Source organism: Rana temporaria, chromosome 5 (genome assembly GCF_905171775.1).
Source record: "Rana temporaria chromosome 5, aRanTem1.1, whole genome shotgun sequence".
Taxonomy (NCBI): Eukaryota; Metazoa; Chordata; class Amphibia; order Anura; family Ranidae; genus Rana; species Rana temporaria.
Genome location: NC_053493.1, coordinates 325,501,102 through 325,528,451, shown reverse-complemented (window position 1 = coordinate 325,528,451; position 27,350 = coordinate 325,501,102). Strand labels below are relative to the sequence as shown.

The following is a 27,350-nucleotide window of genomic DNA, read 5'->3' as shown; positions in this document are numbered from 1 at the left end:
AGAAATATAGGAGCAAATATTTAGGGTTGAAACACAATGGAAAAAAGGTCCCATAGAGAAATATTTGTTGTGCACACAAGACAAATCAGCCATGGCATTGTGACAACATCACCCAACAGTTTAAAATCATAAACAGCAAAATTGTAAATACACACCCACACACATATATATATATATATATATATATATATATATATATATATATATATATATATATATATATATATATATATATATATATATATATATATATTAGCTGGTGAACTTGCACACATGTGCATTTTTAATGGCGGAGGTGTAGCACTATGGGCACCAGCTTTAAGGCATACATTTTTAATGTTTCTATTTTAATGAGGTAATGAAGTTAAGATCTTTCTTGGTGCATTTCACAGATAACACATTACACTTCTTCAGGACCATACCTGAAGCTGCCTCTACAATCACTATAGAATTATATCAATTACATGTATATAATTACAATATTGTGCTCTCTGTGTCATTACATTAACTTGTTATCATCTCCTTAGGCCTCGTACACACGATAGGTAAACCAGAGGACAACGGTCTGATGGACCGTTTTCACCAGTCCAAACCGATCGTGTGTAGGCCCCATAGGTTGTTTAACCTTAGGTTAAAAAAATGCCAACTTGCTTTAAAATTTAACCTTTGGATTGCTAACTGATAGGTCAAAACCAATCGTTAGTACGCACAACCATCGGTTAAAAATCCACGCATGCTCAGAATCAAGTCGACGCATGCTTGGAAGCATTGAACTTCGTTTTTTTTCAGCACGTCGTTGTGTTTTACGTCACCCCGTTCTGACACGATCTTTTTTTAACTGATGGTGTGTATGCACGACGGACCATCAGTCAGCTTCATAGGTTAACCTAGGACAACGGAACTTCAGACCGTTGTCTTCTGGTTAACCTATCATGTGTACAAGGCCTTACATGGCTGTGAGCTCATTCAGGCTGCAGTCACTTCAAAGCTTCCCTGTGATAGGCACAGAGGCAACAGAAAGGAGAAGCCTGAGCACCCAGGGCTGGCCATGAATCTTTCTCTTATTATCTGATTATTCCTATTGTCATATCTGTACCTGTAGAGATACCTGTACCTTTAGTTTGATGCTAGAGGCTAGTATGAGAAATTAGTAAATTGCTGTATATTGTGTACCTGGTTTTCTTGTCTCCTAGTTATACAAGCCTAAGTATATTGAGGTGTGTATACTTAATGATGTTACAGCTATTGTTGATTCCACATCTGTAATATAACACGTTGTGATGCAGCTCACATGTGACACTCATGATGGGGACAATAAGAGGAGGGGGACTGTGCCTTTGGACTTGAGATTTGTGAGGGTGGATGCCTTAGTCTCCCCTAGGCTTCATTGCACCTTGATGATAGGTTATAGGAGAATAGCATTGGGCAGGTGGTTGGTGTATATGCTTATATGTAGGATAAAAGGATACACATTTGAGGTCTTGTGGGGACTATAGCTAACTGATCTAACATACAGGTCATAACCTGATGAATGATTTTTCTGTAGGAGGTTGAAGTAGGCTGCCCTGTGTTGGTGAATATGGTGAAATTTCATTTTGCAAAGTATACCCAATCACATGCAAGGACAATTAAAAAGCATAATTTTTGCCTGCACATGCGCTTCATCTTATTCACTAAGCTCTGGGAGAAATTTGCAATTTCGCTTGCAAAGTGAACAGTATATTTGCCTTCAGTAAGTCAACTCATTGGTGTTCACAGGGCAAATGTGCACTATAATGCGGGGATTGTGAAATTTTTAGATGGGTGTATGCAGATACCATATATAATGATAAGATCCAGCCTGGCCAATCAATTTTTCTTCAGTAAAAAAAAAAAACAATAATTAGTTTCATCTGTTTCAATTATTTGCACACTTTAACCACTTAAGCCCCGGACCAATATGCTGCCTAAAGACCCAAGGGGTTTTTACAGTTCGGGACTGCGTCGCTTTAACAGACAATTGCGCGGTCGTGCGACGTGGCTCCCAAACAAAATTGGCGTCCTTTTTTCCCCAAAAATAGAGCTTTCTTTTGGTGGTATTTGATCACCTCTGCGGTTTTTATTTTTTGCGCTATAAACAAAAATAGAGCGACAATTTTGAAAAAAATTCAATATTTTTTCCTTTTTGCTATAATAAATATCCCCCAAAAACATATATAATTTTTTTTTTCCTCAGTTTAGGCCGATACGTATTCTTCTACCTATTTTTGGTAAAAAAAATCACAATAATCGTTTATCGGTTGGTTTGCGCAAAATTTATAGCGTTTACAAAATAGGCGATAGTTTTATTGCATTTATTGCATTTTTATGGCGGACACTTTGGACAATTTTGACACATTTTTGGGACCATTGTAATTTTCACAGCAAAAAATGCATTTAAATTGCATTCTTTATTGTGAAAATGACAGTTGCAGTTTGGGAGTTAAACACAGGGGGCGCTTTAACATTTAGGGTTCACTTTGTGTGTGTTAACAACTGTAGGGGGGTGTGGCTGTAGGACTGACATCATCGATCGAGTCTCCCTAATAAAAGGGATCACTCGATCGATGCGCCGCCATAGTGAAGCACGGGGAAGCCGTGTTTACATACGGCTCTCCCCGTTCTTCAGCTCCGGGGAGCGATCGCGACGTGGCAGCTATAAACGAATAGCGCCGTCGTCCCGGATCGCTCCCCGAGGCTTAAGGACCGCCGCATGTATCGGGGGGGGGTCCCGATCGGACCCCCGACCCACGTCAAGCAGAGGACGTATAGGTACGTGCATGTGCCTGTCCGTGCCATTCTGCTGACGTATATTTACATGAGGCGGTCCTTAAGTGGTTAAATGTACCCACAGTTAAATGATTAAATCTTCTGCTTTTCATTCAAGGCATTTAAAGCAGTTTTCTCATTAAAGGAAGGTTAAAACGGGGGGGGGGGGTTGATTTACTAAGACTGCAGAGTGCAAAATCAGGTGCAGCTCAGCATACAAACCAATCAGCGTCTGGTTTTTACTGTCAACCCTTAACTGAGCAAACTGAAGTTAGAAGCTGATTGGCTACCATGCACAGCTGCACCAGATTTTGCGCTCCCCAGTTTTAGTAAATAAACCCCTATGTGTCTGGTGTTTCACTAGCAACCTGAAATGTCTGTAATACAGAATAAGATTAAAATGAATATGTTGCCATGGGTCGCTTTAGACATACAAAGAAACAATTATGTGTAAAAATGTAAAAAAAGCAATCAGAAATCTTTCTGCAGTTATACACCGTGTTACTGACAAAACATGGTTTCTGATTATTTGTGTGGTCTACTACAGACCATTGATCTTTAAAAACCTCTTTAAAATAAATCCCATACTGCAGCAGTCTGTATTTTGAAGGCACAGTTGGCAGCTGGACCATGCTATGGACAGAGCATGCCTGTTCTGCAGACCAAGTGTTTTTGATATAAGATGCTGGAGCTACATTCATTTCAGATTTCATGTATCCTACTATTAATTCCTAAATGAGTTTTGCACAGTTAAGAATACAGGGCCTGATTCCCAAAAGAGATACGCAGACTTAACTGCTGTTCAGTCTGTGCCTAACTTTGGAAACGATTCTCAAAAGGCTTTTTCCAAAGTTAGGCAGAAAATCTGACATGTGTAAGACACTTACACGGTCAGATCTTAGGATGCAGTACCGCATCCGCCACTGGGGGCATTTCTCATTGAAATGCAGCTTTGAGTATGCAAATGAGGACTTAAGCAGATTCTCAAAGCATTTCATCATTGTGATTTCTGCGTAAGTTCCGAATTTGCTTGCGCAAAACTAGGGCTGGTTTTACAATGTGTAAAGTTAGTCACACCTTGTAAAAGCCCATTCAAGCGACGGCATTTGGTATGCATTCCTGAGGGAGAACTCCACGGCAATTTTTAAATTCAAAACCGGCATGGGTTCCCCCCCCCAGGAGCATACCAGGCCCTTAGGTCTGGTATGGGTTGTAAGGAGACCCCCCCTACGCCGAAAAATCGACGTAGGGGGTCCCCCTACAATCCATACCAGACCCGTATCCAAAGCACGCTACCCGGCTGGTCAGGAAGGGAGTGGGGACGAGCGAGCGCCCCCCCCCTCCTGAGCCGTGCCAGGCCGCATGCCCTCAACATGGGGGGGTTGGGTGCTCTGGGGCAGGGGGGCGCACTGCGGGCCCCCCCACCCCAGAGCACCCTGTCCCCATGTTGATGAGGACAGGACCTCTTCCCGACAACCCTTGCCGTTGGTTGTCGGGGTCTGCGGGCGGGGGCTTATCGAAATCTGGGAGTCCCCTCAAATAAGGGGGCCCCCAGATACCGGCCCCCCACCCTAAGTGAATGGATATGGGTACATCGTACCCCTACCCATTCACCTGGAGGCAAAAAGTAAAAGTTAGTAAACACACAACACAAGGGTTTTTAAAATAATTTATTATTCTGCTCCGGATGCCCCCCCTGTCTTCTTTATTAGCTCTATTACCAGGGGGGCTTCTTCTTCCACTCTCCGGGGGTCTTCTTCCACTCTCCGGGGGTCTTCTTCCACTCTCCGGGGGGGGTTTCTTCTTCCGCTCTCCGGGGGGGGCTTCTCCGCTCTCCGGGGGTCTTCTCTCTTCGCCGCTCTCCGCTGTTGACTCGGTGAACCCCGGTTCTTCTGCAGATGTCCGGTGCCTTCTTCTTCAGCGCTGGCTGCCTGCTATCTTTGTGTGTTAGCTCAATTAGTAACAGGCAGCCGGCGCGGTCTTCTGTGACGTCACCTTCTTCTCTTCTGTTCTTCTCCCCTCTTCCGATGTTGCCTCGTCGCCTGTTGTCACTGTAATGATGGAAGCGCGCCTTGCATCCCATTTATATAGGCATCACCGTCCCATCATGCTCCGGCAGGTACCCACGTGGTGGGTGCCTACCCACGTGCACCCACCACGTGGGTACCTACCGGAGCATGATGGGACGGTGATGCCTATATAAATGGGATGCAAGGCGCGCTTCCATCATTACAGTGACAAGAGGCGACGAGGCAACATCGGAAGAGGGGAGAAGAACAGAAGAGAAGAAGGTGACGTCACAGAAGACCGCGCCGGCTGCCTGTTACTAATTGAGCTAACACACAAAGATAGCAGGCAGCCAGCGCTGAAGAAGAAGGCACCGGACATCTGCAGAAGAACCGGGGTTCGCCGAGTCAACAGCGGAGAGCGGCGAGGAGAGAAGAAGACCCCCGGAGAGCGGAGAAGCCCCCCCCGGAGAGCGGAAGAAGAAACCCCCCCCGGAGAGTGGAAGAAGACCCCCGGAGAGTGGAAGAAGAAGCCCCCCCTGGTAATAGAGCTAATAAAGAAGACAGGGGGGGCATCCGGAGCAGAATAATAAATTATTTTAAAAACCCTTGTGTTGTGTGTTTACTAACTTTTACTTTTTGCCTCCAGGTGAATGGGTAGGGGTACGATGTACCCCATATCCATTCACTTAGGGTGGGGGGCCGGTATCTGGGGGCCCCCTTATTTGAGGGGACTCCCAGATTCCGATAAGCCCCCGCCCGCAGACCCCGACAACCAACGGCAAGGGTTGTCGGGAAGAGGTCCTGTCCTCATCAACATGGGGACAGGGTGCTCTGGGGTGGGGGGGCCCGCAGTGCGCCCCCCTGCCCCAGAGCACCCAACCCCCCCATGTTGAGGGCATGCGGCCTGGCACGGCTCAGGAGGGGGGGGGGGCGCTCGCTCGTCCCCACTCCCTTCCTGACCGGCCGGGTAGCGTGCTTTGGATACGGGTCTGGTATGGATTGTAGGGGGACCCCCTACGTCGATTTTTCGGCGTAGGGGGGGTCTCCTTACAACCCATACCAGACCTAAGGGCCTGGTATGCTCCTGGGGGGGGGAACCCATGCCGGTTTTTTCTTTGAAAATTGGCATGGAGTTCTCCCTCTCAGGAATGCATGCTGAGCGACGCTGTCATTTTTTTTTTATAATTATTTGTTTTCCCGGCGCGTATATTTTTTTTCACCCGTCGCAACTTTAGTGTCCCGTCGCAATTCTCAAAGCCGCCCGGCGTCAATTACGTTCGCGCGCTGCACGTCGGGAAAATTACGTCACACGCATGCACAGTACGGCCGGCGCGGGAGCGCGCCTCATTTAAATTTTAAACGCCCCCCGGAGAGGAGGACCGCCTTGCGACGGCGGCACTTAAGTTACACGGCCTGAAATTTCTAGGTAAGTGCTTTGAAGATCGGGCACTTAGGTAGAGATTTTAAGTCAGTGTAACTTAACTGCTGAAAGTTAAGTTAGGCAGCTTTTTTGAGAATCAGGCCCACAGAAATGATCTGACCTGGGCTTAAAATATAAAGGTAGGCAAAAAAGTGGAATACACAGTTGAAGGATATATAAAGTGTCTTGCCTGTCAAAAAAATCGTAATCATGTTCAGTTAGTATTACAACCTAGATATTCTTTAGATCTTGACCTTTTATTTTTGTCCATTGCAGTCCAATACAGCTTAATCAAGAACAGTAATTTGATAGGAAAAAAGCAGCAGTTCACTAATGAGATCTTCTCTGTTCACTCGCTTCCAATCAGCAAGCTCCCTATAGTAAACTGGGAACATTGCACAGATTTTTGAAACCTGATTGGCTCACAGTGCTACTCCTTTCCTCTTCCTCTTCCAATTTGTATTGCTAATATATTTAATAATAAAGTTAAGTAATTAATATATAACTCAAATGAAAGTGGTAAAACTCTTGCGCTATCGATACTAAACTCTAGGGGGCACTGCTGCGATCACCTGATAGTCTGTCCTTAACAGAAAAGGGAGGAATGTGAATGAGTGATGGTGACGCACTGTGAAGCTAAAAAATACAACAAGGGAATATTACAAAACCCACCAACTGGGTAAGTGGACCCTTAGGTGCAAAGTTAGATAAGGGTGAAGGTGAATCCAAATAAATAACAAAAAATATGGCAACAATGTATCAAAACATATATAGCAAACTATAATAATAATGTGAACTAGTGCAATGGTGTAAATATACAAACAAGCATATAAATAAGTGGACTGCAGTAGAAAGTCCACTACAAACACAAAAGCGTGAGAGAACACCACACGTGTAAATAAAGTACAATAAAGTCCATTTAAATAGTGATTCCAGGGGAAACCAAAATCCAGTGTTTAGGAAGGGCAGACTTCAGTGCAGACACCTCTTGTGGTACTAAATGCTCACCTCAGAGCTATAGCACGGATAGCCCAAAGTACCACAGGTGTATCCTCAAGATAAAAACGAAAGGGCGGAAACCAAAACCCACGAGCAGCGAGCTCGTCTCTCCGCCATCCGACACGCACTGACGGCGGAGAGACGAGCTCGCTGCTCGTGGGTTTTGATTTTCGCCCTTCCGTTTTTAAATGTGAGTTTTTACTTTGCAACTAGCCTGTAATAAATGTTATATGCGGTACTGCACTATGGGTCTCCCTCTCCTTTCTTCCACCCATACACTCTGAGTACTATACCGGATACCACGGGTCAAGATAGGAGGTGGAAGATTTAGAAGAGTGACTCCTTTCACATATCCAGTGACCCTTCAGTACACAGACAAAATCAGGATACGAACTCGGTGTTCGTGGAGATAGGCCCACTATCCATGGCCTCCATGTGAGTGCGTGTATATGTGATATATCAGTCTTTCTTCTAAGCAACCCCACAGGATTACGCTATTTTTCGTTTATTCTTTTTCCCTGTTTTACACCAATTTGATGAGGAGTCCCTTCCCAGCTATAATCAGTCTTGCTGCAGTCTTGAGGATACACCTGTGGTACTTTGGGCTATCTGTGCTATAGCTCTGAGGTGAGCATTTAGTACCACAAGAGGTGTCTGCACTGAAGTCTGCCCTTCCTAAACACTGGATTTTGGTTTCCCCTGGAATCACTATTTAAATGGACTTTATTGTACTTTATTTACACGTGTGGTGTTCTCTCACGCTTTTGTGTTTGTAGTGAACTTTCTACTGCAGTCCACTTATTTATATGCTGTTTTGTATATTTACACCATTGCACTAGTTCACATTATTATTATAGTTTGCTATATATGTTTTGATACATTGTTGCCATATATTTTGTTATTTATTTGGATTCACCTTCACCCTTATCTAACTTTGCACCTAAGGGTCCACTTACCCAGTTGGTGGGTTTTGTAATATTCCCTTGTTGTATTTTTTAGCTTCACAGAGCGTCACCATCACTCATTCACAATATATAACTCAGGTAAAAGGGATTTTCCTACACCACTGCTTTAAAAATCATGTATACAGATAAGGATTTTCTGCAGAAAATCCCACTACAAATATTACATCATTATCAAGTTGGTTTTACATTTTTGCTATGCAACAATAATGTAAATAAAATCGTATTCTACTTTTTTTTATTCAGGGCAAATTTTAAACTCCCAAAGCCATGGAGTGACTGCCAAAATAATAATTACCATTCTAGCTGTTTTAATGTTCTGAGATGTCAAATATTCAGCCTGGGAGGCTTTTAAAAACTGACCTTGCTGCTACTTTCCATTCATTAAAGTCCAACCTCTGCTCACTGGTCACACAGGATAAATGAAGTTTCATACCATCTTTGCTCAGAAGAAGATTCATTGTTTGCTTCAATGTGAATTATTTGAAGATCCACTATTTGTCATGCCAATCATCATCTCTGAAATCTAATTTACTTGCCTAATTCACATAGCCAATGTTTATAAATGTTTCTGTCAACATAGCAATTTTAGAGATTAAAAGCACATTACAACATTTAGGGGTTTGGAACCTGGTGTAACGACATTAAATTCAGAGAAGTCCAATTCTTAGTAACAATAAAAAGACTGGCATTAGTTTATAGAAATGTACTTTATGTGGAGAATGCTTCTGCATACACAAATCTAATTAGTGTTCCAGCTTTAAAGGTTACAAATGTCTTTCTCTAAAGAACCATTAAAATAAAAGTCTCTAAGCTTCAAACTTAATGTTGCTGCTTACTGGTTACTTATGTTACTAGTATTTATTCATGGATAAACTCACAAATGGAAGTGTACAAACTATATTACAGTAGATGTGTGTGTGTGGATTATGTTATGATTGACATAAAGATAATATTAACCAGAATGTTGTGTATCTCTCTTGGAAGGGCATAACAACTGCTACCTACCACTACTTATGTGGCTTTTGTAGAGACTGTGGATATGGCATTTATTCTACCTTTGCTGAAGCATATAGTAGCCCTTGAACCTTCAGGGCATCCAATGACATCAACAAGTCCATGGATTTCAATAATTTCTGTTCCCACCAATAGTATATTGAAAAAAAAATCATCACTTTGGGTGCATTGAAATGCAGTTTGAAATTCACATACATTTCAACAAAGTCCTTTAAAAACCTCTTGAATGAATGATGATGGTGACCTGCCAACACAACACGCGTTAATACATGCATTGTGGTTAGAAGACCCCTGAGAATTGTTTTTTGTTGATATAGTGAAATCAATACAGTAATAGCTACACTCAGAATCTCTACCTTCATATAATATACAATGTACATGAAAGGTTCACTGTGAGTTTTTGGGGAGAGGACCTCATTATTTGGCATTGTTTTATTTATTTCTGCTATTGACTTGTATTAAAACTCTGCTTCACAGACTGATATATGGATGTAATGAAAACTAAGTTAATGCTGATCTACAGCCTTACCTTCAGTGTAGCACATGTACACAGGATCTTCTGTACAGAAATTACTTAATCTAACTTTACTGCACAATGCAAGCCTCTCACAAGGTCCATTAGATGATGTAGCAAATCAAATAGAGCCCGCCCCATTTCCTGGCTGGAGGACAATCAGTATGTAGCACTTTCCTCCTCAGCTTTACTGTCCCTAGCTCTCCATTTTAATTTATTGTAGACGATCAGCATCACATGTGGCTGTTACTTAGATCAGTCTGCATGCAACTGTTGACAACCTAGGAACACCCACTCCTCTAGACTGACAACCACCCATGAAGAAGTTGTGATGTTTTTATAACGCATATCAGGAGCCAGCTTACTGCTTGCATCAGAGCTGAGGGCTCTAAAAAGGATTACTGAGGCATGGTGATAAGATGTTTTCATGAAAATATACACAGCACTATGCCCGCCCAGCATGAGCCATGATCTGTCTGCAATGTATAGAGAATCACAAAGACCAAATGATGATGTTACTGTGTATAAAACAAGATATTTAATTAAAATGGAAAGGTTTTATTTGAAAATTTCTTTAGCATGTTGATGAGCAGGAAGGGAGGAACTAGAGAAGGCAAAATATACAGTAAGCATATTAAAATTCAGCTTTAAACACTGACATGTTACATTTCATAATTATGCAAGTAAATTTCAATGGTTGATAAAAGATCCATGATCAACATGAGTTCTAAACAATAAAACTGATGTTTTTTTAGCAACATTATAAGTATCCCATTTCTTAACTTTTTAGTTGCTTGAAAAGACGCCATCTTCAATGTTATGGAACAATCCTTTTTACAGACTAAAGGCAAGTATTGGTATTTGTTTTTTGCAACCTTCTGTTTTGGATTTAATAATCTTGTATAAGTAGTTTTGAGCAATAGTAGAATATTGTATCATGTTAGCCATTGGCTAACTTAAGTTGTAAAATATGCAAGCTTTTGGGATAACTCTCTCCTTCAAGCCTTATACATTTCCAGCAAGTGGTTCTGAAACCCACATATTTCTACATAGTTAGATGGAGGAGCAGTAAAATATAAAATATAAAAAAATAAATAAAACTGTGTTTTCTTGGCACATGTGAGTGGTAAAGGCTGTTGTAAAACATTAGGCCGTACTACGCAGGGATCCATTTAGAAGGTCTATTGGGGTAAGCGACGTACAGATAAGAAATAAAGCACACTTGCCGCCTCAAGTGATACTCCTTTTGAAATGTTCAAACATCAGAGAAGTAACTAAGTACAACCAGTATTAAAATACAGCTATCGTTTGTGACACACTTGGTTGTTTTAAACAGAATATATCTATAGTTATCAAAGCTAAAATTTGGCTTTACACTGATCAAAATGCAGCTGGTTCAGCAAGGACCAACCAAATTTTGCTCAGTGTGTCGAATTTCTTATCTTTGAGTCAATTACCCCAATAACACTTTAAACTCATACCTATCTGTATAGCCTTATGCTGTGTACACACGACCGTTCTTTCTTGACGCGATTTGTCGTGACTCCTCTCAAGCCTGCCTTGCACACACACGTTTGTGAAAAAAAATGTTTGAGCAAAGCGTGGTGATGTACAACACGTACGACAACACGTACGACGAATGGCGCTACCCTTTGGGCTGCTTTTGCTAATTTCCCTGTCTCATAACTTGCTTCTGAGCAAGCACATTTTCTTTTCCCCATCGTTAAAGCATTTACATGACCGTTTTTCACGACATGAAAAACGACGAGAAAATATAGAGCAGGTTCTAAAAAAAAATTGCCCATTTTTCTCATCGAGAATGCTCTGGAGCATACACCCGACCGTTTTTCATGACCAATTTAAAAAATTGCATTTTTCTCGTCATGAAAAATGGTCGTGTGTACGCGGCATTACACTTTACAATATCCTTTACCACTCACATGTGTCGAGAAAAAACTGCATTTTTTAAATATTATGTATTTTATTGCTTTTCTTTGTAACACTTTGTATTAATTTATGAGATTTTAAAAGCCTGAAGCAGGGATCTAAGTTACCCCAAAAGCTTGCATCATTAATACCTTAAAGAGTAACTCCAATTTTGTTGATAAAAACAAAATCCCCTCTGGATGATCAATTTACATTGCATGTATTTTAAGAAACTTTGTTGCAGATTCATACCTGTTGCTGCTCTGAAGAAAAAATTATTTTCTATGTGTAGAGTGAATCTGAATGGGAGTGACTTTTTCATTATTAATCAGCTGATACACTTGCAGCATTCTAATGAGGAAAGTTGCAGTGTGAGCATCCCCTTAGACATGATTAACCCTTTGGGAGTATCGTGCCAAAATAAAATGTTTATTCCAGGGGATATCTACAATCTCACTTATCTCTTCCAACCAATCACAAACAGGAAACAACATTTCAGGGGAGGTTCTGTATATGAAATTGAATTTTACAGAAAATAATAACACTGCAGATTGAAAAGCTAATTTTAATAACATTAAATTATAATATGGCTCTATAGCAATCATATAATGTATTTTATCTTTTTATTTGCTGTAATTATTTCCCATAAAAAGGGGAGTACACTTTAAGTTAGGCAGTTAAGGGTATACCGTAAACGCCAAGCTTTCTGCACAGGTAGCTTTGCGTAATCTTTATGGCGATCTTAAACACAAATAGAATTAATATATGACAATATCAATTATTTTACAGCCTTAAGCTGGGTACAAACGTGCCAAAAATTGGGAGACATCAGCTGGTTGAAAATGAAAATCCACTCATTTTATAGCTGTTGTTTGAGTAATCACCCTTTGAGTGAAATAGAATTATCCATTCTTGATCAATAATCATGTGAACAATATTCATAAAGCTGTGATGTGAGTGAATAATGCTGTTTGTCACTGTTTGTCAAAACAAATAATGGTCCAAAACATCTGCCTTTCAGTTTCTGCAGGGGGTATATACACTAAAAAAATATATGTCAAAATTATAGCCTATACTCTAGTCATTTTCATAAGCTGTGAACACACTAATGGCTTCAGTGTGACTTATTTTTCCATCTGGCATCAGAGATATTTATCTACACAAACAGCTGATTCCTCAAAAGTCTTGTTTGTAGAAAATGTGCATAATTGTGTGTATTAATATGTAAATTTCCCTTCATCTCACCTGTTCCTGCCTAATAGTAGGCAATTTGTAGCACTAATGTCAATCTTCATTCCTGAAGGGACAAGATGCATCTTTATCAAAACAATTAAGAAAGTAAATTGAACACGTGTGCAAAAGAAAACTTACACCTGCTTCCTCTGTCCTATCTGTGAGGCTTCTGTGAATATGTCAGTGCTGCTCATAATCTGGCACTGGTAGCCTAGAAAACAGTGCCTAACATCAGGAATATTATAACATGGCCCTAATGTTATGTACTCATCTAATATAGGTCTGTTTGTTGAATGTAACATTATTTCCTTGTCAAATATGTTTATTTGTTTTGAACATAGGATGTGAACAAGCAACAACCAGCAGATATATTGGTACAGCAGAGGTTGGGAAAGCATCCAGTTACAATGATTTAGAAAGTGCCAGTAAGAATCATTGGTACATCAGTATAATAAACTAGGAGTCCAGTAGGTAATCAGTAGGATCTTGTGAGAATAGGAATCAAAATGCAGAAAGAAGGGAGGATGCGTATGAGTACAAATTAGCTTACTAGTAGTTAAAAGTCTTGCAGTCCAGACATAAAATGATGAAGCTGATGCAGATAATTGCATATGGAGTAAACAAAAAAATTATAAATACCAAGAATGGTAATGGAGATAAAGACAAGTGGTAAAAGGGAGAGAAAAAAGTAGGGGGAGTAGGGGAAGTGGGATGTAGAGAGGAAGGGATGTGAGATTATCCAGAAGGAGGAGAGGTGTGAGAAGAATGTAACATTATTTCAATGTAATTCGAGCAGTTATCACAGCCTTGATATTATTCCTAAAATTGCATTGAATGCTTCCCATGATGTTTCCCAGAATGCATTCCCAAATATGACTATACAATATTTAAAAGTACAGCAACAAATATTCTTGTGATTCTGAGTCATGGCTATGTTGAATGTTAAAGCTGAACTCCAAAATATTGATCTGCTGGCCTACTATGAGTTAAGTATAAAAAGGTGCATGCCACCTTATGGAATTAGTTCTTTTGACAGTAATACTGAGTGTTCGGGAGTACAGCTATCACTATACTTCTGGCGCACTGACAGGAGAGACACTGTCTTCTCACACACACAGAAATTCTGCCCACCCCTCCCCTCCACTGTTCTTTAACGAAAGGATTTGTATTTTGTGCATGGGTTCACAAAATACAAAGTTCTTTGTTATTGGGCAGGAGGAGGAGAGGGGCGGCACAGTCCCTGCATGCAACTCTGCAGCTACAGAAGCTGAGACCAAAAGGTCTAGCATCATAGTACTGGAAGTATAGCTATAGCTATGCTCCTGTTACTCAGTTAACATGTAAACTATAAATTAAAGAGGTAAGTTCACATCTGACATGCACCTTACCCATAGTAATCCAGCACATTTTACAAAGTGGATGAATTTTAGGAATTCAGCATTTTATAGAGTGAATGTTTGGTCTGCAAACACACATTTTTACTTTTATTGTCTGTGTCAAATAGGAAACATTCACCTTAACTTCCTATCTCAAAGCACACTATGAAGTGAGAGATCTCTCCATAGTAAGGAAAGGCTTTTTTCTACACAGCTATCGACAGAAATAGTATCCCCTTTAAAAGTTTTTCTCTCAATTTCTGACCTTGAGACAAGAAAATTTCTGATTTATGCTAACTTTCAATCCCAGTGACAGTGATCATGGGGAGACGTAGAGAGGGTGAACCTCCCCAAATAGGGTCTAGCCTTTCTCTACTCTAAGTGGAATAAAATGTCTTCAGATACAAATAGAGGCTAATTTACTGAAGAACTTGGCAATGTTCCCATAATTAAATTATCCAATCATATACAGATAGAACAAGTAAAAAGGGACCTACTTTTCCTGTGATTGGATGGTTAAGTTAATGTTCACAGTTTATTGGGTGAACATTCTCAGTTCTTTAGTAAAGTAGCCTGATTAAATCGCTTGTAAACCTCTGAAATTAAAAATGAACAAAGAATATCCTTCTATAGCATGCAATTGCCTCTATCCTAAGCATCTAGTGTGATTTCTGCCTGCTCTGTCATTCCTCTACTATCTGCATGAGTCACTTCTGACAGTCTACGCTGATACCAGAAAATCCCGGCTTCCCCTCCTTCAGTCATAAGGTGATTGACAGCCTCAAATGTGCATGTTTCTGTATTAGACTGTGTAGAGAGGGTTGTCCTTTCCCTCAAATTAGATATCAGATTACACTCAGCTCTATGCTCTATGCTGTGCAGTTTAATCATCATATCCCTACCCCCTGCTTCTGGAAGCAGAAGTGAGCCTGATTTTGCTCTTTCCAGCTTTAGTAAATAAACCCCATTGTGTACTTAAAAGTGGGGTATGCCTGTAAATGATATGCTTTGAATGGCTGAAAAAGAGAGAGCACTGCAGATAAACAGGTACACCTTATATATAGTTTCATCTCTATGTATCACCTGAGGACAGTCACTTCAGTGGGTATAATGTATGTAAGGGTTTACAACTACTTTAACCAGAAATACATATACAATACATACTTTTATATAGTTTCCAACTCTGTTGCCATTGAAAACAGATGATCTTAAAACCAAATGTGCCTATTTGTGCTATAGAAAGTGCATATGTCAAAAATGCTAACTATTACTGGTTGCATTATACCATTAGGTAGAATCTGATTATTATGGGCAGATTTCAATATACAGAAAGATTAAAATCAGTTTATAATGGTAAAATAATTATCTTCTCTTATAAATCAGTCCTTTATCCAGATATACATAATCCACACACATTACAAAACGAGAATATGGCAAGCTACTGTTTTTCTTTTTACAAAAAAACTGACTTCAAAATCAATACAATGGGAAAATTAATTAGCTAATACGCAGCATCATATTCCATGACCAGTTTACTTCTATTCTAAAGACTAATAAAATTAGTGTAAGAGTAGGAGAAAATTAGCTCATTATTAACCTACTCAGAGTAAAACAATTGTTCTAAATGCTAATTAGTTGATGAGTGTAGCTAAATGAGTGAACTTTGCTGCAGTATCAGAAAATTTAAGACCCAGCTACTGTACTAATTTCTTAGCTAAACACACAGATTCCCCATGTAATAATATACTATCTTCTGTTTGCAGAAGAAAGTTTTAATTACGGCAACCTTTAATCTCTAAACAGCATGTATTCTGGATAAAATCCCATTTCTTCAAATGGCCTTAAGTTCATAGTTTTAAGCTAAAGTTTTATAAGAAGCAAAGAGCCCTTTTAACAACGACATTTTTCTAATTTCACGGTTCACCGATCAGTCAGTAAAGATTTAAATAATTCAGAAAGTTAGCCTATTCTGTTTCTTTTTAGAACTTTAAATCAAGGGAAATTGTTTGACGTTTAATATGTTTAACCCTTTTAATAACCACTCATGATTATGTTGGTTTGAAGAAAATGTTATTATAATGAAGGTGAATAGCAGTCAAGGACTTTTCTGATTAGTTTTTAGACCTTTGGCCTTTCATATAAAACATAAAAGCATAAAAGACACTGTAAGGAAAAATGACATTGTATGCTCTTTATTTATATTTAAGTATAAAAAGGAGATGTATGCTAACTTCAGAGTTTATAATATAAACCCCTGTAGCAAATACATTTTATGACGAGAGATCAAAGTCCTCTCACATTTTCAAAGAACATCTCAGTATAATAACAATATTATTTTAGAAATTGGTATTCATGAAATACATTTTACACTAAATGTTGAGGGTTGTGGTTAATTTTAAAATGTGTGTGTTTATGTGATAGATATAATAAATAGATGATAGATAGATAGATAGATAGATAGATAGATAGATAGATAGATAGATAGATAGATAGATAGATAGATAGATAGATAGATAGATAGATAGATAGATGGATAGATAAAAAAATATAATTCTTTGATTACAATTGCTTAAAATAACTATTAAAATGACTAACAGGACTCTTTTATGCAATATTATATACTAAATTATGTTAAATTTACTGTGCAAAACTATAAAAAAAATTATTTATATTATTATATGGCCAGCTTAATTATTTTTAGCATAAATAACTGTATAGTGGTCCCTTTTCTCTTTTTTAATTAACTATATATGACTGTATATGACTATTTTATATTTTCTTAAGCAGCCAGCAATTTGGGCATTTAGCTACTTTTCACATGTTCTCTCTCCTTACCACCTTATAATAAACTCATTAAACAAATGGGTGCAAATGTCTAGTGTAGTATCCACAACACTTTATTATAGGATAAAAAAAAAGTACATATCCACAAAACAAAAGGTAGTAACAACATTGTACATCAACCAAGGAATCAAAGCATCTAACATGCCATGCAACTCATCTGGTTCAAATGGATGCCATGACAACAACTGATGCAATTAAGGGGACATGCCTCCTTCTTAAAAAAAAACCTGGTGTATATACATCCAAATCTCTTATATATAAAGAACATATTATTAATCTCTATTACTCAAGTGATGGGAAAAGGGAGGGGTTAGAGAATCAACCTACACACCCCAAGGGGCTGTCACAAGAATGCATAAACAAAAATTCTTAGTGTAATATCATTATACTCACTGGTCACTTTATTAGGTACATGTGTTCAATTGCTTGGTAACATACATTGCTAATGAGCCAATCATATGGCAGCAACTCAATGCATTTGGGCATCTTGACATGGTGAAGACAACTTGCTGAAGTTCAAACCGAGCATCAGAAAGGGGATTTAAGTGACTTTGAACGTGGCATGGTTGTTTGTGACAGATGGGCTGGTCAGAGTATTTTAAAAACTGCTGATCTACTGGGATTTTCACGCACAGCCATGTCTAGGGTTTACAGAGTATGGTCCAAAAAAAATAAAATATGCAGTGAGTGGCAGCTGTGTGGATTAAAATGCCTTGTTGATGCCAGAGGTCAGGGGAGAATGGACAGACTGGTTTGAGATCATAGAAAGGCAACAGTAATTCAAATAACCACTCGTTACAACCAAAGTATGCAGAATAGCATCTCTAAATGCACAACACATCGAATCTTGAAGACCACACCTAGTGTCACTCCTGCCAGCTTAGAACAGGAAACTGAGGCTACTATTCGCACAGGCTCACCAAAATTGGACAATAGAAGATTGGAAAATGTTGCCTAGTCTGATGAGTCTCGATTTCAGCTGCAACATTCAGATTGTAGGATCAGAAACTGTTACTGCAAGTTTAACGGCATATAGTTCTTTGCGTTACTGCAAGTTTAACGCCATAAAGTTATGTGCGTTACTGCAAGTTCAACAGAATAAAGTTCTGTGTGTTACTGCAAGTTTAACATCATATAGTTATGTGCGTTACTGTAAGATTGACACCATATAGTTATGTGCGTTACTGCAAGTTTGACGCCATTTAGTTCTATGCGCTACTGCAAATTTAACACAATATATTTCTGTGTGTTACTGCAAGTTTAACGCCATATAGTTCTGTGCGTTACTGCAAGTTTAATTCGGTATATTACATTGTGTTACTGTAAGTTTAACGCCATATAGTTCATCATTGTGTTACTGCAAGTTTAACGCCATATAGTTCTGTGCATTGCTGCAAGTTTTAAGGCCATATAGTTCTGTGTGTTACTGAATGTTTGACGCAGTATATTACAGTACATTATAGTGTATCCGTTTAGTGTGTCTGTGTTGTGAATACTCAAATTAAAGTGCACCAAACACCACTTTCCACTGATTAAAGTGCATTCACCTACACATTTACACATTTTTATTAAATTTTGATAATAAGTACCCCCCACTTCCCTCATTATGTCTGGGAGGACAGCAAGGAGAGGCAAACCCTCCAATGTCACTCTAATGCCAACAGTGTATGTGTTCACAGGCAAAGATGGACATGGTGAGTCCTCAGGCAAGGCATCATTTCCTCTGTTTAGTGATGTTGCCCATGCTATCCAGCCACAGCATGCAGAGGAGGTGGTGGACTGGCTTACCAAACTGTCCTCATCCTCCATCACCCAAGCAGAGACTAGTGTGCAGTCCCCTGCAGTTGCCAGAGTGGCAAAATCTGCCTCCTTGTCCACAGCTATTCCACAGCATGGCATTGAGGAGTCCGCGGAGTTATTTGAACACAGCGTCAGCCACTTGCTCCTTGACAATCCATTACTTGATTCAGATGATGGTTCCGACTCTGAGGTTATGGAAAGCAGGAACATGAGCCTACAGAGAGGGGTGAACACTGGTATACAAATTGGCAGTCATGTTCCACCAGCCGCAGCATATTGCCAAGTTGTCTCCAGTGGTAATGAGGATGAAGGAGATGATGATGAGGTCACTGACTCAACTTGGGTGCCAGATAGAGCAGAGGAGGAAAGTAAGGGTGAGGCACAACCCCAACGAGGCAGTCATCATGGAAGAGTAGAGAGCAGCCACCCTATTCCATCACATTGTGGAGCTGTTATCTCCGGCCCACTTCCCACAGCTCATCTGTCTGGGCCTTTTTTAGTACATGTGCAGCCGATCGCACTGTTGCTATTTGCAAACTTTGTCTCAAGCGTGGCAAAAGCACCAACCATTTGGGTACCACATGCTTGACAAGGCTTTTAACCTCCCACCCCTCAGCCTGTTGGCAAGAGCACCTAAAAGCCACACAAAAGGGCACAAATATGTCCCTCCTCCTTACTCACCTCAGTCTCTCCCTGCTATACCTCATGACCTCTCAGCAGCCTCCACTGACAGGGATAAAGGTATAGCGCAGAGTTTCCCAGGTACTTGCAGCACATCTGCCAGCAGCACACCACCAGCTGTGGATTATAGCCAGCAGATTTCTCTACCCCATCTGCTGCAGCGGGGAAAAAAATACAGTCCCTGTCAAACAGGTGTGGAAAATTGCTCTTTAGGTGTTAATTGTGCCCATGAAACCTACACCAAAAACATTCTTCCAGATAAAATCAACACCTACAACACAATGCAGTCTATAAGTCCTGCAGAGATCCTACATCCCCAAAACACTTAATCTGCGACATGGGCACAAGGGACTTCATAGCTGCTGGTAATCCAGGACTGATTAATGTTGATAAAAGTCAGATGGTCCAGGGAGTCTGTGGACAGACGCGTTCTATGATCAGTAACAAAACCTCCAGCAGCACTGAATGCCCATTCGGAAAGCACGCTGGATGCAGGGTAGCCCAGCAGCTTAATAGCATACTCTTCAAGTTCTGGCCAGTGGTCTAGTCTCATGACTCAGTAAGCCATTGGATCATTGACTGAAAAGCTCTTCATCTCTGTTTTCACCCCTAGATAATTCTCCACCATGTAATGCAGACACTGCTGAAATCAATTCAGAAATGCATCACTTATGCCGTGTACACATGGTCGTTTTTTGTGATGAAAAAAAACGACATTTTTAAAAACGTCATTTAAAATGACCGTGTGTGGGGAAAACGTCGTTTTATGTCTTCTGAAAAACGACAAAAAAAAATGTGAACATGCTTCAATTTTTTATGACGTTTTTTTGTGTCATAAAAAATGATCGTATGTGGGCTAAAACGAAGTTTAAAACAATGTTTTTAAACCCGCGCATGCCCAGAAGCAAGTTATGACGCAAGCTTGAATGGAACAGAGTGCCGCCGTACGTACTGAACGTAACTGCGCTTTGCTAGAGCATTTTGAAAAAACGATGGTGTGTAGGCAACGTTGTTTTTAAAAATGAAGTTTGAAACACTTTGTTTTTTTTCCATGAGAAAAAACAACGTTTTTTTACAAGACAAAAAACGACAGTGTGTACGCGGCATTAGGCAGCCGCCTTCTCCACTGCTCCTCTCTTGACCAACAGAAGCCTCAAAACTAAATTTTTAACGACACTGTAACCTTCTAGTCAGGAAAAAACTATCGATAAATACCTATTTAAAGGTGTCCTTAAGTAATTTCATCTTCTGCACTCTCTGTGGGGACGCAATGAGTTCTTAGGCCTTGTACAGATGGGCAAACATGTACGATGAAAACGGTTCGCCGGACCGTTTTCAGCGTACATGTCTGCCCGGGGATTTCTGTATGATGGCTGTACTCACCATCATACAGAAATCCGCGCGTACTCGATACGCGGCGACGAGGCTGCGACGTGCGCGGCCCTGCCAGTTCAATGCTTCCACGCATGCGTCGAAGTCATTCGACGCATGCGAGGGATGGCGGCCGCTCGGACATGTACGGTAGGTCTGTACAGACGACCGAACATGTCCGACGGGCAGGATTCCAGCGGGCATGTTTTAAAACATGTTCAGAAATATTTGCGTACGTGTACGGGGCCTTAGACTTTCCCCTTATAACGGTGGTCAAGGAGGGTTGCCAACCACTTTTGATGCTTTTCCTTTATGCCACGTGTTCTTGGGTCCTTTTTGCAGGCTTTGAAACATGAGGGAGCCCATGCATCGCAAATTTGTGGAGACATGAGAAGCAGATATCTCGGGGACAACAGGGATTGTGTCACTGATACATGCATTGTTACGGCTTACCATCCTTGTGGCCTCCTCAAATGGTGATAGTACAGTGTATGCATCATTTATGAGCAGCCATTGGCATGGGGGAAAAAAGCTGAGCTGGCCTGAGCCTGTTGTTGTGCCATACTCACACAGGTACTCGTTGACAACCATCTACTGCATGTGTAGCTGCTGCAGCATTGCCAGAGTCAAGTTTCACCTGGTCTGTATGTCACAAATCAGGCGGTTTACAGGCAGGTTGAATTCTTGATTAATTTCAGCCAAGCACTGGCTGTGTATGATTGAGTAAATGGCTACAGACTTTTCTGGTCTGCTTTAGTTGATCTTCCAACCCTGGGTACTTATTTAGGAAACGATGCACCACCAAATTGAGAATGTGTGCCAGGCATTGCACATGTGTCAACTTTCCCTGTTTAAGGGCGAACAGGAGGTTTGTGCCATGATCACACACAACCATTCCTGGCTCCAGCTGGAGTGACGTGAACTCCCTCTGGGCCTGTTCCTGCAGAGCTGCAAGAATCTGCTCTGGTGTGGTTCCTGTCCCCTAGACACACTAGCTGAAGTACTGCATGGCACCTTTTAGCCTGACTCATTGAATAGCTCTTTGAAGGCTTAGGGGGTACTTGAGGTTCATCGGACAATTCAGCAGAGGAGGGCATGGAGTAATAGGAAGGGGTAGAGCTGACCAATCTGGCATCATCACCACTAGCTGTATTGAGACATGGGTACACAAGCTGCAGCACTGAGCCCTGTCCTGCATCCTTCAGAGTTGCCAGCAGAGTTACCTAGTGTGCTGTGAACTGTGTCAGCCGTAAAGTGAACTTTTCAGTTGACTGCTGTGACGGATCTCAGATACCCCATGTGGGCACATCTGCCAGACCTGTGTCTCCTGTCCTCCAAACGCACCTGCAGCCTGTAGATTCGCCATAACCAGCCCTTAAAACCTCAATCACAAGACAATCCACACAGGTGTTGAGGGTTAAACATGCAGAGCTTAAACTGTTTATTAAATCCAAAACATACAGTTTTACACACAGTTAGGGACACTCCCCTTAGCCTTGTCTAAGAGGGGAGGGGGGCAAGGAACAACCAATGGGAACTGAACATGTGTACATTGAAACAGGCTACAGATAAACCTAATGAGATTATGATAAGCAGGCAGCCTTTCAAAACACCCCCCCTGCGGAGAGATGTCTCCAGTCCAGTCTCCATTGTCTATGTGTCATGAATCAACACAATTAGGCACAGCAACAAGGGGGGGGGGATAAGGGATGTAGCATTACATTATCTCAATGCTAGCATCAGGTCTCCAGTATTTTCTGGCCCATAGTCTGTGGGTAAGAGGCCCGCCCCCAGTCCCTTCCAAAACACACAGTGACAGTGGGTTCTGTCACATCTGCCTTTCCCATTGATGCCACAATATTGCCTTCCACATGATAGTAGAGGGCTGTTATGGCTGGTAACCTGCCATTGTGGCACAGCACATTCTGAAAATTGAAAGGGGCAGAATCCACCAGGCGGAATGGCAGAAGTTGTAGAGCCAGCAGCTTTGACAAGCTTGCATTTAGATGTTGGGCATGTACTGTCAAACTATTTTTCCACACCTGGTGACAGGTGCATATCATTGCAATTTTTGACAGCAAGGCCAATTCTTGCTTTCATCAAGAGTACCTCTATATGGTTACAGTGTGAAGGCACCACTGATACCCAAAGAACAATTTTTCCGCACCCGTTACAGAAGTAGAAATCCAAAGTCTGTGGTAGAGACACCAGAATTTATCCAAAAAATCTCTAATCGTGTTCTCTGTGCACTACATTGTGGCCTCATCATACAGACTGGCTCCCCAAGCTGTTGCATACAAAATAAAGAAAGCTTGATGGGAAAATTTCATTTTTTGGGCTTTATAAATGCAATTATTGCTGCAGCAGCTTCTATACACAGTACAGATGTGCTAATTTACAGGCAGCCCCCCAGGCACTATATTGAAAGGAATTTTTCCATTTTATACTTTCACTTTAAGCATCAATAAATCACTGCTCATTTAAAAATGATTTTTTTTTACAAACTTTTAATTCATTGATACATGTCCCCCAGGACCCTCATTGTATGCCCAATTACTTGCATATAAGCCTTCAAAATGGGCACTTTTGATTTTTCACATTCGGGTCCCATAAACTTCAATGGGGTTCATTATTAGTGTGTGTATATGTACAGTACATATATGAAACACAGCCATAGGGGTTTTCATAAAAACAGTCTCCACAATGCATCACTTTCACAGTGCTGTTGACATTCATAATCACCTTACTTGTTGCAGCCATAATACTATTGTTATGGCATCTGCTCTCTGAATTCCAAAGCCTGTATTGGAACGCACACCAGCTCTGTTTAGTCCACAAGTCGACAACCCCTTCCCCCCTCCCTAGAACCTGTAAGTTTGGCACCAAAAGTATAATCTTCATTCTGCCAGGAACTCTGGAATAGGGATGGGCATATTGTACAGGAAGAAGACATTAAACACCTGAAATGTGTCACCACTCTTCTTGCTAAATTGACACAAAACTGTAATGAAGTTTTCCTTTAAAAGACAGAACACTGATAAAATGATGGTTTGCACCAGTCTAATATATACATGTTCCTGTTGTGCATTTTACAGTACCTCAAAGTTGCCACCCCACAGGGATATAAGTCAATTGTAGAACCTAATTGTGATGGAGCTACAGTATACCCAAGGCGAAACATTTATCGATTGCTTCTAAGCATTATAGAGATATACATGGATGGAATATGCCACACTTTTCTTTCCATGGCATAGAGGGAGTGACAATGAATCGAAGAGAAGGAGATTCTGTTAGAATGTGAAGTGTAATGAATTTTCCGACTTCATACTAGAGTACCCAATGGACTCAATTACCGTTATCTTAAATGATTTTTGATTTAGCTGTCTTTGCTTAGGGTGACAGCTGTATTACAGTAAAACCTTGGATTGCGAGCATAATTTATTCCGGAAACATGCTTGTAATCCAAAGCACTTATAGCAAAGCAAATTTCCCCATATAATAATGGAAACTCAAATGATTTGTTCCACAACCATTTATTTGTAGGTCCTTCAGTTTATAGTCCATTTAAAAAGATTATTGCAATGTGATAGGTTGTGTAACCATAAAATGTCCATCCACAAATGGAAGCTTCCACAAGGGGGTTAGAAGCAAAATCCAGCAGGAGCTACAGAGTATAAAAGAGAAGAGAGGTGCCTCTAAGTGTAGGAATATGTTGCTAAATGTTGTACCTTCATTAAATGTAACCATATTGCTACACTTAGAGGCGCCTCTCTTCTCTTTTATACTCAGTTGTGACATGACGCTACTTGTATATCAAGACATCGCTTGTATATCAAGACAAAATGTATTTAAACATTTTGCTTGTCTTGCAAAACGCTCTCAAACCAAGTTACTCTCAAACCAAGGTTTTACTGTATATGCTTTTAAACAATAGTTATTTTTTGTTTTATGTATTGTTTTTTGCTTACTTGCTTTTCTGCTCTTTTATGAGGTAAGTATGTCTGGTTAATGTCATCTGAAATTCTCTTTATGGTGTGCATTTAATGGAATCTGGCAGAATCCAGCAGGCAGCTATGACTAAAGCAGCTATGACACGATCAGATTTTCCACAGACAAAGCGTCTGACTTTTGTCTGAAGGGCATTGACCAGGAACTTGTCTGGCATACAAACAGCACACAATTGTCAGCCAACAAACACAAACGTAGTGACGCACTAGATGTACTACATGTTTTTTCAGCTCTTGAGCGCCATCGTTTAGGCACCTTCTGCTAATGTCGTGTTTGTGAACATTGATTCCAAGCATGCGCGTTTGTACTTTGGACTTTTGTCTGACAGACTTGTGTACACATGATCGAAAAATCTGACAACAGACCGTTGTCTGCAGAAAATTTTAAAACCTGCCATCCAACATCTGTCAGCAGAAAATTCAACACCAATTGTCCGGTGAAGTTACAAATGGTCAGATTTTAGGCCAACAGTCTGTCAACACACATTTCCCGTCGCAAAATCCAATTGTGTGTACGAGGCTTAAAGCTGTTTTTTTTTTACAGCAGGGTTATGTTTTAGCCTTATATATCAAGACTACTTATGACTTTGTTTTTACACTGGAACTTTCAGGGATGCAGACTATCATTACTAATATCCTACTTAAAATTCAACCACATAGTTGTTGATTTTCTAAAATTGGAAAGTGCAAAATCTGGTGTAGCTGTGCATGATAGCCAATCAGCTTTTAACTTCAGATTGTTCAATTAAATTTTGACAAATAACCTGGAGGCTGATTGGTTTCTATGCAGAGCTGCACCAGATGTTGCACTTTCCAGCTTTAGTAAATCAACCTCATGGTGTTTTCTATCATGAAATAGTAAATTTTCTCATAGCACAAATAGAGGAATGTGACATTTCTGAAAAAGCTAAGCATACTTAAAGTAAAACTATAGGCAACATTTTTTTTTTTTTTTCGATAGAGCAAGTGAGGTGTATTACCCCTGTAAAATAATTTTTCGCCATCTGTGCCCCATTTTTGAGATTTCCCTTCACATCCTGTCCCATATCCAAACAGGAAGTGAGAGGAAATCCCTGCAAATTAGGGCAATTCCTTGGGGACCCCCAGACCATCAGAACTAGTGTCCCCCTTGGAAGATTTCAACTCTATTACTTTTCCGGGGACAACCCAAAATGTAGGATTTTCTTTTACTTTCACTTTCAATGATAATAGTAAACAGAACAAATAGAGAGGGTAAATGGAGACACAGACAGCAATAAAAACTGACAGGTGTTCTAATCCCTCTCTACTCTAACCAAAACGAAAGAAAAACCTTTACCTTAAGTTATACTTTTAAGTAGCATATGTATTTTGTGGCACACTGTTTTGACATGGGAACGCACTGAGGGAGAAAAGGAGGGCGTTTGATTTAGATATATGAAGTCAGGAAAGTATTGTGTACACATAGAACCTATGTTCTTTGAAAGCTTAGGACTAGAGCCTTTGGGGTTTTGGAGGGTATTGAATTTTTTACTTGAAATGTGGACATTGAGGTAGAAAACATTGGTAATAGATACCATGTTTACATGTTTTACTTCCCCTACGTATATTTTAACTAATCTGAAATTCCTCCTACATTTGGATAATATTAGCAAGTGTAGCAAAAGAAAGTGTAGCAAAAGTTTAGGCAAAAATCTTAATTTTCACAGCCTATTTTCCCTAAATGTGGTGTTGTTCTCTTTATCTAATAGTCTTCCGTGTTGAAGGGAAAGGATTAAAGGAAATACAACCTATAAATAAACTCAAGACATAAACATCCTTGTTGATCTACTCATCCACAATCCAAAAGGTTTAGGCCAATCCGTAATGTCCAACGTTTATAAAATTGACTTCACTGTCTTAACGTAGTGGTTAGCTGTATAGGCTATTTCCTGTAAATCAGTAATGATCAACAAGTAACAGAATGGCTGATGGTATTTTAACACATCTTGTGGATCTCCTGATCTACAACTGGATCATACATTAAAATACTGAATAATAAAACATATCTAATGACAGTCTTTGAAAGTGTTTTATTCTCAGTGTACTTTTTCAAAGCGTTTTCCCCAAAGCAAGTTCTTCCTGCAGTAGGGTCCACTCTGATCACAGTTCAGCTCCGGCATGATCTTTTAGTAGCCTTGGGGACAGAACTCAACAATGTTCAGTGTCAAGCAATGACAGACAGGGGTAAATGAAAGGGCTTCAAAGATGCTTCACTGTCTCTTGCTCTTGCTGAAACTGGCATTCATCCAGGTCTTGCCTGCTAACACCACAGAAAGCAGCAGCTGGTGAGTAACATTAGCAAACAGGGCCCGAGGGCTACCCATGTTCTTGCTCTCTGTTCACCAACTGCTATTCAGTAAAACAGCTGGATCAAAAAAGATTC

The 27,350-nt window shown here is 40.3% G+C and overlaps 1 protein-coding gene across 5 annotated transcripts in view; it reads left to right on the top strand.

The window, feature by feature from the left end:
- The window catches only part of TOX (thymocyte selection associated high mobility group box), a 300,519-nt gene that overhangs the window by 207,742 nt on the left and 65,427 nt on the right, over nt 1-27,350 (top strand). For 3 of the 5 annotated variants that reach the window (XM_040354248.1, XM_040354250.1, XM_040354252.1), the window contains one exon: nt 10,499-10,555. The exons of the other annotated variants lie outside the window; for them this stretch is intronic. In XM_040354248.1, the coding sequence (XP_040210182.1) occupies nt 10,499-10,555 (57 nt within the window). The remainder of the gene's footprint in view (nt 1-10,498; nt 10,556-27,350) is intronic. 5 annotated transcript variants of the gene reach the window in all.